Below are 13226 nucleotides of genomic sequence, written 5' to 3'. Positions count from 1 at the left end.
ATGTCGTCGTCAGGCACCACCAGAGAGTACCGCGGCCCTTCCAAGAAGCGCCTCTACCTCGCGCACCCGGAGCCCGACACGTACCTCACCCGTCGGCGCATCACGCGCTTCATCCCGCCATCGCCGCCTCCTCCCCCTCCGCCTGTCATCTGCGAGCCGCCGCCGCCGCCTCCCCCTCCGCCGATCGTCGAGCCGCTCCCGGACCCCATCCCCGAGCCGCCGTGTATCGATCCGGAGCCCCCCATCGAGGTCATCGCCGTCGACGTCGACCCGCCCGAGCGCCGCCGCCGCCGCCACAAGCACCGCTCCCGCTCCCACAGCCACTCCCGCCGCGAGACCCGCGAGAAGGAGGTCTACATTGAGCGCGACCGCTTCGTCCCCGTCCCCGTGCCGGTCCCCGTCTGCGAGCAGCCCCGCTACGAGACGTACCGCTACGTTGAGCCGCCTCCCAGGCGCCCGGCCCTGCCGCCGCCGCCGCCGCGTCGCAGGTCCCCGGTCGAGGAGGAGCAACAGCGCATAACCATCAACATCGACGACCGCCACCGGTCGCGCGAGTACTACGACCGGTAAATGTGCAGGAAGCTGTAGGACGACGCCTTGTGGGAGCCTGGTGAATGATAATGTATGACTTACGGCCGTTTGTGTTACACTATTGCCGTTGCAAGTGATGGAATTCCATGTCTGATGGGGGTTTTTGATCAGGAGTTCGTTAATGCCATGAGAATTACCATTTGACAGGGTTGAGTGGAAGTAAATTTTTAACAACGATGCCTATACGCATAGACTCGGCCCTGCGGAAACACAACCATTAATGTGATACAAAGGGCGCACAGACATGCATGATGGCGAGGGTGCCAATGAAACCGTCATCCATTTATACAAGTATATTCACGACATGATATCGGCTCATCTACTTCGTGGGCAGCAAATCCCTGCTCATGGAGCTAGGTCAACCGACCGCGTCCGCCGTATGCGACGCCTCGCCCGTATCGGAATGTCGAGGTCTTCATCCGATCCGGACGACGAAGATTCTACCAGATATGATGGCAGCTTGCCCTTGGTCCTTCGTACCTGCCTTGACTGACTGTGCAGGCGCCCCGTCATCCACCCGACCATGCTGCCCAGCTCGCCCATCCACCAGAGGCCAATGACGATGATGCCAAACGTGACGGGGAGTGCGACCGCCCAGTAAAGCCACTGCCCTGCGTCTAGGTCGCGGATGTCGCTAGTGTTCATCCCAAAGATGCTGGAGATGGCGCTCAGAGGCAGGAAGACGATCGTGACGATCGTGAAGGCATAGATGGCGCTCTCTTGCTTGTCCTTGGTGAAATCCATCTTGTAGATGACAGCCCGCTCGAGATCGTCTGCGTACTCGATGTATCGCTTGAAGTCAAAGTCGCGCTGCTCGACGAACCGCGCGCACTCCGTCAGGAATAGTCCGCGGAATCCCAGCGGATCCGTAGGCGAGAGCTTGGATGCAGATTCGAGGTCCTCTGCCACTTGGTCATCAAAATTCATGTAATCATTCGCCCCTTTTCTGTTCGCAAGATCCCACGGCACATTATATCGCACGTTGTCGTAGCGATTATACTCGAGTTTCGGATTGTTCGCCACGTTGCGTTTGTCCGGCCGGCTCCAATGACCCCTCGCGTCGTCGCCAGGACCTGCGAGTATCCCTTGACCCAGATTCGTGATGATGTGACGCTGTCTCGTCAGCGTCCTTTTGACAGCTGCCATCTCCTGCTGGACGAGCTCAATGCTGTGTTGGTAGGAGCGGTCTGATGGCTTCGTGGTTATGTCCGTGTCCTACTCCTGATTAGCGCTTGCTCTTCGCTCCAAACGTCCAAGCGCTATTGCTCACCAGAGAGCTGAGAAACTGAGAATACGTGTCCGCGATATCGTCTGCCTTGCCCACCTGATCTTGCAGCAACTCCATTGTGATCAACGACATGACGTCCATGGGCAAGACTGCAGCCCGGTCCAGGAGGTTCGTGCTCGATATGCTCTGGATGACCTTTCTCATGCCGTCCAAGATCAACATCTTGGCTTTGGTCATGTGCCCAAACCAACTACCGCTCCTATCTCGGGTGCCGATGATCCCAGATGCTATGTGCAGCCATGCCGTCACAAACTCCCGCGGCATGTCGATTTCGGATCGTTCTTTGGTAGAGGCGTTCGATACGATACCTTGAAAGGTGTATATATCCGAGGGCATGCCGCTGAGGAAAGTCTTGAGATCGCCGGCAGGCCCAGTAAGCACTTCTTCGGCGCCGTCGAGATTCGGCATCTACAGGCATAAGTTGTTAGTTAGAGAAACGGGGACGCGAGAGGGTCAAAGCATACCGGTATGATCGCTGCTTTTATAGTCCCCCAAAACTTTCCAGTCGATGGTCCCTCGAAATCCTTCGGAAAGAATAACTGAAAGAGGCTGTCCGCTGTGTTGAAAAGATCAATGCGATCTTGATACATGCGCTGGGCCGAATCACTGCCCTTCGCTTCAACCTTTGAGGCCATGTCTCTCAAGTACGTATAGATGTCTCCTCGAGTAGCGTGGTCACAGACTTTGTACGCGCGCTGCTCGGAGAAGGAAGTCTGCTCCAGGAGATACTTCTCCGCCGCGGCTAGCTGCGTCTTGAGATTCGCCACCAGGGTTTTCGGAGTGGCAGCGGCCGCAGCTGGTTGGTCTGCGGGCCGAAGGCAGAGAAGATGCAGATACTCCGGATCAGTTGGCTGCGTGCCCGGCTTCTTAGGCTCGAGGTGCTCCTGTATTTCAGGCTTCAGAACAGATCTGGGTGGATCTGGAGGGGCGCTACAACAGTGTTAGCTTCCGCGCGAGGTCTTCGCCAGCCCCATGCCTACATCGTCTTGAGAGTCAAAGTCACTCTTCCCTGCGGGCGCGTGGCAAGCTTCAGAATCTTGGGCCACATCGCCGCTGTCACAGTCTCATCTCCATGCTTGAACTGCAAATTTTGTGGCCAAAAAGCCTGAAATTGTGACAGGAATGCCTTTCCTCACGTTAGCGGCATGAACCAAAAGTTCATTTACAGGTTACCCACAAACCAAGTCGGGCAATCTTCGACAGCGAGCTCCCAAAGGACTGCATTGCCATAGGAGACGAGGATGCGCCCGGAAGGAATGCTGCTCTTCTCTTTTGAGGGCTGTTGGTTCACAACTAAAGACTCTCCATATAGATCTGACTGTGCCATTGAGCCACATGTCACGAGAAGGCCTGCGAATCCGTTAGTTATCGTACGGGGATGGCATCGAAACGCAAGACCGGCTTACTATTGTCGATTACCAAGCTCCAGAGCTGAGCTATATGGAAGCACTGTCCTCGAGGAACAGACCCGAGCTTGCATACCGCCTGCTGCATGTCCCTCTGCTGGGTCGTTCGCGAATATTGTGACTGAAGCAGCGTCTGTGGGGGAAAGGACGCAAGATTCGACGCCGAGAGCAGCCCAGAATACTGTTTGAGTGTAAAGTACGGCATGCAAATCCAGCGAGCGGAGCCAAGGGGTGTGTCGGGAGTGCGCAGCTGCTTCTTCTGGACTGACTTCAGAGGCACTTCGAAGCAGCGTGGCTCCATGTAGCCGACTTTGCTGCCTTTTGGGTTCTGCCGTGATTTGACTGCATGCTTCTTCACATCCGCTCGCAGTTTTGCAATTGCCGTTCTCTCCAATTCCGAGAAGTGTACCTGGCGTGACACGTCCGCCTGGGCCTTGATCAGTCGTCGCGACTCTCAAAACGTGTTTATTTTACTTACCCAAAACTCATCAAAGTTCATGACGTCTTGTTGGATATGGCTTTTTGCATGGTTAGTAACGAGAGCCACGAAAGCAAATTGAACGACTAGAAGAAATGCAAACAACGACCGGAATGGAAGAAAAGAGTATACATACAGCCAGTTAAACAAGGGGCGTTTGAGCTTCCTCGGGTCGTGAAGCACCGTCAGCGTCGCCACGTGCGTCCCGCCGAACTCTGCGCTGCCCGTGTAGTGAGAAGCGTAGATGGCCGTCGCGTTTGAGTTTCGAAATCCACCGTTAGGCTCGTCCCTTTGCGTAGATTCAGTTTCTACCCCAGGGGACTCTAGATCCGACAAGTCTTTGTCTTTCGAATCACCAGTATGAAAGGTGAAGGCGAAATCGTCAAAAGCATCCAGGTCATCGCCCTGCCAAGGGTCGTCGGGAATGATGAAGACTTCGGGCTCTGCAGTTCGCGGCTGCATGCGCGGCACTTCGTCAAAGTACGCTGATGGCTTCGGAGGGCTGCGTGATCTGTCTCGATCCCTGCTTCGGCTTCGGCTTCTGCTTCGACTTCTCGACCTGCCGGCTTGAAATCGGCGTGGAACTGTGTAAGTCGCCGTCTCCACCCGAGGTACTGGCCTCACAAACTGCTCTGTCCTTGTCTCCACGACGGGCTCGTACGGCTGCGGAGACTCGGCATATCGCACGGGCGGTGATGGGGGTGACGGGGACCGACCCGAGTACGACCGTTTATACCGAGGAATACGCGAAGCAGATGAAGGGTTCGGCTCAACGACGTCGAAGTTGCGCTGAGGCTCCGGTTCGCGCCCCCCCGCAAGGTACATGTACACGGGTTCGCGGCGACGCGTAGCCTGCTTGTAACTGGGCACTGGTTCTGGGACCTGGTTGCGCAGCACCTGAACGTGCTGTCGCCGGTCGACGTCAAGGTCAGACGCCTCACGGCTGCCAGCGAACCCCACCCGTCGAGATGCACGACCGACGATGGCGGGTTGCTGTGGTCTTGGTGGCATCTTTCCTGGAGTGAGCGGAATGGTCGCTGAGTGGCGATGAGAAGGCACGCAAAGCTGAACTCACTGGAACATCGTAGCTGTCCTGGCTGAACCGCACGCGGCGGCGACCGCCGTCGGGAGCGGAGCCATAGTCGTAGGCCATGGCGTTGTCACGACGAGTGCGCTGAGGTTGGGAAACTAATTCTCATCATCCGGCATTGAGTTGAGGACGCGGGGGCTGAGGAGCGAGGGATAGCCGCGTCCCGCTGCTGTCGATCACAACAGAGATGGATGAGCGGCTCACGGCGGTGCTTGGGCCTCATTTTAACTGGGGTTCGTACTGCGTGTAATTATGCACATGTCTGCAGCATCCTGGCCACGATGGCAGCCACACTGACGGGAGCTGAGCTGGGCTGAGCTACGGCAGGCGCTAAGGGGATGGCGCCTGCCTTCCCTGCCCGCTTCGGTCCGTCGCGCCTTCCAAGCCTCGACGGCGCCTCCACCACAAACATCGCGTCCTTGACTCTTCAACAAAAGATGGACGTCATCCCATTTTCCAGATCTCATCATGCCTGTTCGTGAAGCCCAAATCCCATGATCCATTGCCTTGGCATCATGTACACTCTATAATCAGAACCGCCGAACGCCCAAACACCTCGTCCATGCTGTGGTCTGGCCATTGCCCACGGGCATTTTCTTTTCCGAACCTGTCGAGATGTCCTCTCAGATGTTGCCCTCGAGAGAGGGAATGCGAACCATCTCCAGGGGTACGGGGTTTCGCAGGCCTCCCTGTTTCTCGCATTGCTCCCAAAGAGCCTTGATTTTGTCTTGAGCAGAGCGATGCCCGTCGACCGACTCGCGCTGCTGTCGAGATCGATACATGTCCGTCGTGATCCGTCCGGCATAGAGATGCCACTCGCGCGACGAGAAAAGCCCAATGGCCCTGTCCTGCCGGGCAACGACCGGGAACACGGCGTCGAGGAAGCCGGCAACGGCAATCCGCAGCGGCGCAAGGGCGGCGCTGTCGGCGTAGTTGTACGTAGTGTAGAGCGTGTTTTGAAGGTGAATGCCGAAAGTGTTGGCCTGGTGGTCGGTCCAAAGGCAGTAGTTGAGTGTAGACTCGAAGATGTCTCCCCATTGCTTCGCCATTTCTTCCAGGACCCGGATGACGTGGCCGGCCATCGAGGGAGACCGAAGTCCCACAGCCTGAATAAAAAACAGAGCGCACATGGGGACGAGGGCAATGTCGTGGTACTGGTTGCGTCGGGGCTTTGCCACCTCCAGCTCTTTGGCGTCTTGTCAACATCCTGCATGAAGGTGGGAGAATCGCCATGTGTTTTCAGAAAGTACTTACGGCCGGTGTAGAGAAATCGCAGGCAGTGGGAGTTGAGCGATCCATGAGTTACCAAGGCGACTTCCACAGGGACGCCTGACTGGTTTGCTGGGTCAGTCTTACAGTTCCCTTGACACCAAAGCCTTCCACATACCGAGGTCGGCGGTGGCAGATTGTCGCGGAAGTATCCGGACTCGGCTGTGAGTATCTCGCGGTGACAAAAATACGTCTTGTCGTCGAGATGGAGTATCACGTCCGCGCACGCTCCAGTCTTCCAGAGCCAGTATCTGACGTGTTTGGTGGCAAAACTCGGCGGCGTCTTCAAGTACTCTTGCCAGCCGTCGCGCTTCTCATTCTCGTCTTCAGGCTGGCCATTCCGAAGACCGTGTTCACTCAAGGCCGCCGCTGCTGCTTTCGACGCTTCCAATACCGCGCCGGAAGTCTTGTTCTCGGAACTAGGATTACTAGCAGGCGACTCTTCACGGCAGCGCTCAGCCGGCTCAGTATCTGCCTTTGGCGGCGGTGATTTAGCGGACGGGGGTCCTCGATTGTTGTCTGGGGTCGGCCACAAGGCTGAATCCGGAGTACCGAGCGTGCTGTCGTTGCTGATGGGTGAGGTTGGCTTGGTGGTGCGGCTCCACGGGTTGGTTTTGGGGGGCGACGCCTCTCGAAGATTGACGGGCTCGCGGCTTTGCAGCAGCTGCGGCCTCGGCCAGTCGTCTTTCCCGACCAGGGTTGCCGGCACCTTTCTATTTCGACCGTCGAGTGAGGGCCGAGGCACTCCGTTGCGGCCGGCCATGATGTGATCGTCTTGGCCGGGGAGTGGTGGTGCAATGTGCAGAGTAGAGGTGCGGGAAGGAAGTTTGCTTCCCGGCGGCATGGGTTCGGGAACATGGGCTTGGAGGGCCGTGGGCATTGGATTTTCATGAATCGCGGTATGGTGGCCCGTCAAGCCTGTGTTGCCATGGTAAGGCAAGTGTTTGCGTCGAAGGGCCTGTTCAGGGGAACTGCCGTGCGGCTGCGGTACAGCCATCCGTTAGGGCCGCCACAGCAACGGCTCTGGCACGCCGGCACTGACAGGTAACTGAGAGCCTGGGCAGTGCATGAACGTGCGGCTGGCGAAATGGAAGACCGGCGCGCGGCGGCAACTATACGGTATGGCGGAGGTCTAACACGGCTCTCCGCTGGTAGGGCTGGTGCAACGCAGCTGACAAGGAGCCTGCCGAGGCATTCACAGGCCGACGTTGGCCGTGATTCAGTGCGATATGGCCGCAGATGGGATCGAAGCAGCAACTAGGCGCGGCGACTGGTGAATCGGGAGCTGTAAGGCCGGTTTGAAGTTGACAAGCGTTAGAGGGACGCTGGACGTGAAAAGTGGCCAACGTGGGCGAGGCAGCGGGACAGTAAGTGTGCCATATAACAGTTCCGCAGCATTCGACAAATTTCCCCATCGAATAGATGAGATGGCGAGACGAAAGAGCGCGTGAGTCGCCGTTTATATGGTCTACAAGAGCATGAATGCTTGCCAAGCCGCGTTATGCCAGTCGAACCATGCGGCAGGGAGGGAGGGGTCACGCAGTCTTTGTCGTGACACGCAATGTACGGTTTCTCCAGGCACGAGCTATCTCTCGTGGTTTTCGTGACTCTCGCGCCTCTCGTCCGTCTCGTACATTTTTGCGTCTTGCGCTTCTCTCGCATCCTTTCCCGCCACCTGTGCCCCTCGTGCCGCCCGAGCCACGGGAAGCCAGGGTTGCCGACTAGAGATATAGACAGACGGGCAGTCGGATCATCAGGATTCGGGCATGTAGACAAAAGTACCATGACGGCGGCGGCGGAGCGAGTGGCTGCCGGGAACGGCCCTGCGTCCTGAGACGCTGATGTGAACAGGCACTGACACCTGGCGGCAGTCCAGTCCGTTGCAGCGCTGTCGCTATGCAGGGCGATGCAGCGCTAGGTTTGCCTTTGTTACATGTCGCCTAGCAAGCTCGGCCGCGGCGCGTCCGTTACGCATTGATGAGCGGGTTCCGCAAGGTTGGCGGCGGCAGACCCTCCAGTCCATGGTGGAGCGGCGCGCCTTGTTTGGTTTCCATGCCCGTCGACGTTCCCAGCGGCAATGGGTCCGCGCTGGATGGATGGTCCCTGGCGGACTTGCCGGCAGGTGTTCTGGAAGCTGAGGTGCCTGCCCTGCATCAACGTTTGCCCCACGCTGTCGGGAACCCCACCAGAGCGTCAGCGCTGCGCCTGCCGCACCCGACCGACTGGGTGAGGTGAGGTGTGCAGTCCCCTGGAGGGGCCCGGGGGGCAACAGGGCCGAGTGGCGGAGGGGTAGAGCGCTGGGGCGGGCAGTGGCGTCTCTACCCAGGTGGCTGCTCTGGATGCGCACAGAAGCTGGAAGCTGCCCCGCCCTGCGTCAGCAACACCCAGGCGCGTCTCGCCCGTTGCCTGCCTGCTGGCCTCCACTGCCTCCAGTCAACAACCTCCTCTTGCTCGGCTATCGAACTTCGAAACACCATAGCCGATCCCCAATCCATCCATCCATCCATCCATCCATCCATCCACGATACCAAGCTACACCCGAGCCCGCCCCCTGGGCTAGCATCCGATATCATGTCCAAGTCCCTCGTCGAGATAAGCTCCAAGGAGCAGTTCGACAAGACGCTCAAGGGCTCCAAGATTGTCGTCGCCGACTGTGAGACAACCTGCCCCTCCATCCGACGGGCCAAGAGCCACGGCCAGTTTTCGGTCGGAAGGCCATCCGCCGCCGTGGCGGCAAGACGAATCGTCCGCTGACTCTCCTCGTCTCCTCTAGTCTACGCCGACTGGTGCGCTCCGTGCAAGCAAATCGCACCCCTCTACCAGACGCTCGCCGAGTCGCTCTCGCGCCCCAACGTCGTCACCTTCACCAAGGTCAACAGCGACAACAACGCCGCCCTCGCCCAGGAATACGGCGTCACCGCCCTCCCAACCTTCCTGCTCTTCCGCGACGCCAAGGTCACCCAAAAGATCCAAGGCGCTAACCCCGCCGAACTCAAGAAGGTGGTTCAGGACCTCGCGGCCGAGGTCGAGTCACTTGGCGAGGGCTCCGGCGGAAGCAGCAGCGGAGGCGGCGCTTGGAAGGGCGCCGAGATTCCTCGAGGCTACAGTGACATATCGGACCAGGTCGAGATCCGCAACTGCGAGCTCCTCAACGCCGACGAAGACGCCGGCCCCGTCAAGGTCCTCTTCACCGAGTCGAGGCCCAGTGCCCTCGACAAGGGGAAGGCGGCTGCCAAGGACAAGGACTGGGTGCAGAGCGGCGCCGACGATCAGCTACTTCTCTTTGTTCCTTTCCAGGGTTCCGTCAAGCTGCACACACTACAGGTCCGCGACTACGTTGAGTCGTTCCCACTGTGACGGGCCCAGCGCTAACTCTGATTAGATTACCTCTCTCCCGGCCGATGACCAGGACGACATCACGAGGCCCGAGGTGATCCGCCTGTACATAAACCGCACGCAGAACATGGACTTTTCCGAGGCGGACGAGACGGAACCCACGCAAGAGATCACGCTGAAGCCCGAGAACTGGAACAAGGACGGCACGGCAAACGTCAGCCTGCGGTACGTCAAGTTCCAGAAGACGACGACGCTGGTCATCTACGTCGAAAGAGGCACCGAAGGCGCCGAGGCTGTCCGCATCGACAGGCTCAAGCTCATCGGCGAGGCGGGCCCGAAACGCGAGATGGGTAAGCTGCAAAAGGTGGGCGAGGACGAGTAAGACGGCCCAGGGTTGAAAAGACGGCAATTGGACGTTGCGGTGGGCACTCGTTGTGCTAGGAGATTTGAGGACACGGCCGACGAGACGGACGTGCAGACAAGTCGAGGCTCGACCGGTTCGGGAGCCAGCAACGGAGTTTTGGTAGCATTGGTAGAGAGCATCAAGTGCAGAGCAAACTAAGACACGAATTATGGCATCGCGCATTGACGGGCCAAAATCCGGTATCGAGTTAAAGGGCAGTCGCGAGAAGAGAATCTCGCCAAGCTAGACTACGCAAATTCGGGTTCTTGAAGTGTCCGATCCCCAAACCGCGACAGACGTGCGACGAGCACGAAGTCAATGGTAGGGGTCCGGCGTGCAATTAAAATTGATCTGGGGCATAACTGACGCTGCGATGTTATCCATTGATTGAAGGATTCGAGCAACACGGGAGAAATTTTCAGGTTATGCCAGCCGCACGAAGGGGAAAAAAAGAAGAGGAAGCGTAGCTTCACGCCCGGCGCCCGAGATTTTATTTGCGGCGGTTGGTCCCCGCAAAAAAAATTGTAGTCGGCTTAGTCATGGGTTCCGTCTGCCCGATGCTGCCTACCCGGGACCAAGAGCATGCTGCAAAATGAAGCTGCAGCGTCGTCGGGATTGTCGCTGCAGCGTGAAAACGAATGGTAATATGTGTGTCTCTATATTGCTGCCATCGACAGGGATGGGAGGGATGTTCAGGACCGAGCGTCCGAGTTGGTGTCAAGACACCGACTGTGTGAGACTCTCACCCCTCGTCGCTTCCTCTGTCGGGCAGCTGGAGGCTCATAAAAACTGCCGGCAAGTTCCCCCGGCAAGCCGCGCCAATGCTCTTCAGGCTGCTGTGGCTCAATGTAGATTCCCTGCTGGAACTGCCCGTTCCGCCAATCGGAACGTGCTCGCAAGGATTAAGCTCAGGTCTCCAAACAATGTCTCTTAAACGCCTCTTTGCGTTGCGGCTGCCCTTTCGCACCCCAAGCCGCAGTTCTGGCTGCGCATGGCCATCAACTTTCCTGTTCCCCTTTCTCCCGTCTGTGTTCGACGATGGAAGACGTGCGTGATCGGTGCCGGCACGAGACGCAGCTGTCGGTCGCATAGTCGCGTCATTGGAGGGTAGACGAGGCCCCCCCCTCGTTCATGCAACTGTCCGCCGGGAGTCTGGCTCCAACACAACCCGAGGTTGATTGAGTATCTTTGGATCTACCAGCGATGTCTTCACGGTCACTGCCAGTGCTGGCGCCACGAGCCCCGGGCAGCGCCCCCGAGGTGGCCGAGCGGGCCATGTCCAGAGAACACACCGAGGCCGAGTGGAAGTCGATGAGGGGCGTCATCGAACAGCTCTACATCCACGAGAACCGTAAGCTCGTCGAGACCATGGCGATCCTCGAGAGCAAGTATGGCTTCGCCGCGACGTAAGTAACTGCCATTTTTGCCACCATAGGGCTGGCTAGCTGACTACATGCCCATGGGAAGTGAGCAAATGTACAAGAAGCGCCTGAAGAAGTGGGACATGCGCAAGCGGACTTATCGCAAGACGCAAGACGGCTCCAGCGCCTCGACGCCGGCGCCATCGACGGCCGCCTCAGACGGCGTCGACGCTGTCATGAACGTTCCTGTCGAGGAGGTGTCCCCCTCTCGCGCTGTCGTTCCAAGCGCAAAGCCGCTGGCCATCGAGCGCGTCCGCAGGTCCCCGGGGCCGTACACCGGGCTGGAGCTTGTCCTGGACAGCGTGTTCTCGTGGAGCCTGAGCAAGCTGCAGGCGCATCGGAGCTGCTCCGACCCCATGTCCAGGTATCTCGCGAACCCGAACCAGCCGCCTCTGCAGGACAGCCGGACCATGTACCGTACCTTCGAGCTCGTCTTTGATCTCTGGTACTACGGCAAGGGCCAGCTCGCGGGCATGGCCGCGCGCAAGGCATTTTACGCGCTCGAGTTTGTACTCACCGAGGACCACCCGGACCTCGTGTGGCACATACTAGATACTGTCTACGACATGGTTGACCGCGGGCACATCCAGCTGCTCGGCATGTTCCTCCCGCACGCGACGGTTCTGGCCACGAGGCGGCTGCCCGCGAACCATCCGCTTCTCCGGATACTGGAGCAGCTGATGAGGTGCGACTACCAGACCGAGCTCGGCAGACAGCAGGTCTGCCACATGCTGCGACAGGCGTGGCTCCGGAACGTGGACATCCTCACCGAACGCATCGGGTCGCTGGCGCCGCAGCACCTCTGGCTCTACGAGCAGCTTATATGGGACGGCCGGACACGCCTGCGCAAAGGAGACGAACTGGCGCGGCGACGAGAGGCCATGCTGGGTGCCTTGGAGGGGCTCCGGGGCCAGCGCGAATCATCACCAGCCGAGGAGGAGGACGATGCGGATTCCGAGGCTCTCCGCGTCCGCGCCCTCATGCTCGAGTACACGCAGATGGACCTCGGCGACCGACAGGCGGCGGAGCAACTCGCGCTGGACCTGCTGGAGCGCACGGCGTCGGACAGCGGCACGCGGTCCAAGGCGCGGTTCCACGCGTACGCGCGCAAGATGCTGGCGCGCCTGCAGCAGGAGCGGCAGGACTGGGCCGGGGCCGAGGCGAACCTGCGGTGGGCGGTGACGAAGCGCGAGGCGGCGCACGGCGCCGACTCGAACCTGCGCGTGATCCGCGACCTGTGGGTGCTGGCGGCGCACTTTCAGCGCGCGGGCATGCAGGAGGCGGCGGACCGGACGACGCAGGATGCGCTCGCGCGGGCGGCGCGATATCTGGGCGCAGACGCATGACGACCGACTGTTTTCTTGCTTGATTGACGGACTGACTGACTGGGGACGGGACTTGAGACTGGCTTCTGAAAGGCGGCGTCGACGGGGGGTGTGTGTTATCGTTTCGTGACTGGATATGGATGGCGGTGATACCCCTACTTTTACTCAAAGCACAACTACCAATGTTGTTGATATAAATTTTACTCTGTGCCACGCGACAGTCTCTGATCGCAAAATGCAGTGCGACTTGCAGGTCGCCCCCCAGCTAGGTGGTATCAACGGAGGGAGCATGCATGGGCCGGAAAGCCACACTCGCAGACGCTGCGCAACGGCGGGGGACCCGCAAAGCGCAACGATGACGTTGCACCCCTCGATGCACACACAGTCAAGTCACACACACACTTGGACGCCAGACGCACATGCGCGCGCGCCGCCCATCCCACTTCCCTGTTCCTGGCGCCGCCGCCGCCGCCGCCGCCTGGCTCCAAGTTGCCCCCCCAGTGAACGGCACGAAACATGCATCTGTCCAACTCGAACCTGCATCGTCGTCGTCGCACCGTGCACTTGACATACATCATCCCACGCGAGGCGGCCACTACTTCCCCATCTTCTATTAGCC

The 13226-nt window shown here is 59.1% G+C and overlaps 5 protein-coding genes across 5 annotated transcripts; 3 read left to right on the top strand and 2 right to left on the bottom strand.

Annotated features, from left to right (window-relative positions):
- On the top strand, nt 1–570 carry PLICBS_007234 (uncharacterized protein; the record flags this gene model as incomplete). Its single annotated transcript, XM_018320653.2, has 1 exon — nt 1–570. One exon carries the CDS (start codon nt 1–3, stop codon nt 568–570), a length of 570 nt encoding a protein of 189 aa, XP_018180550.1.
- Nucleotides 571–936: 366 nt separating this feature from the next.
- Nucleotides 937–4916, bottom strand: PLICBS_007233 (uncharacterized protein; the record flags this gene model as incomplete). Its single annotated transcript, XM_065601132.1, has 11 exons — nt 937–1806; nt 1862–2287; nt 2344–2809; nt 2860–3005; nt 3057–3229; nt 3286–3310; nt 3362–3712; nt 3764–3803; nt 3900–4265; nt 4392–4774; nt 4839–4916. 11 exons carry the CDS (start codon nt 4914–4916, stop codon nt 937–939), a joined length of 3324 nt encoding a protein of 1107 aa, XP_065457204.1.
- A 560-nt stretch (nt 4917–5476) lies between these two features.
- On the bottom strand, nt 5477–6885 carry PLICBS_007232 (uncharacterized protein; the record flags this gene model as incomplete). Its single annotated transcript, XM_018320651.2, has 3 exons — nt 5477–6039; nt 6108–6186; nt 6241–6885. The coding sequence occupies 3 exons, from the start codon at nt 6883–6885 to the stop codon at nt 5477–5479; spliced, it is 1287 nt and encodes a 428-aa protein (XP_018180548.2).
- A 1808-nt stretch (nt 6886–8693) lies between these two features.
- PLICBS_007231 (uncharacterized protein) lies at nt 8694–9840 on the top strand (the record flags this gene model as incomplete). Its single annotated transcript, XM_018320650.1, has 3 exons — nt 8694–8775; nt 8896–9446; nt 9505–9840. 3 exons carry the CDS (start codon nt 8694–8696, stop codon nt 9838–9840), a joined length of 969 nt encoding a protein of 322 aa, XP_018180547.1.
- A 1224-nt stretch (nt 9841–11064) lies between these two features.
- PLICBS_007230 (uncharacterized protein) lies at nt 11065–12628 on the top strand (the record flags this gene model as incomplete). Its single annotated transcript, XM_018320649.2, has 2 exons — nt 11065–11267; nt 11329–12628. The coding sequence occupies 2 exons, from the start codon at nt 11065–11067 to the stop codon at nt 12626–12628; spliced, it is 1503 nt and encodes a 500-aa protein (XP_018180546.2).
- Nucleotides 12629–13226: the final 598 nt, after the last annotated feature.

This window comes from Purpureocillium lilacinum, assembly GCF_023168085.1.
Source record: "Purpureocillium lilacinum CBS 284.36 DNA, scaffold_5, whole genome shotgun sequence".
NCBI classification, from domain to species: domain Eukaryota; kingdom Fungi; phylum Ascomycota; class Sordariomycetes; order Hypocreales; family Ophiocordycipitaceae; genus Purpureocillium; species Purpureocillium lilacinum.
This window is presented reverse-complemented; position numbering and strand designations above follow the sequence as displayed.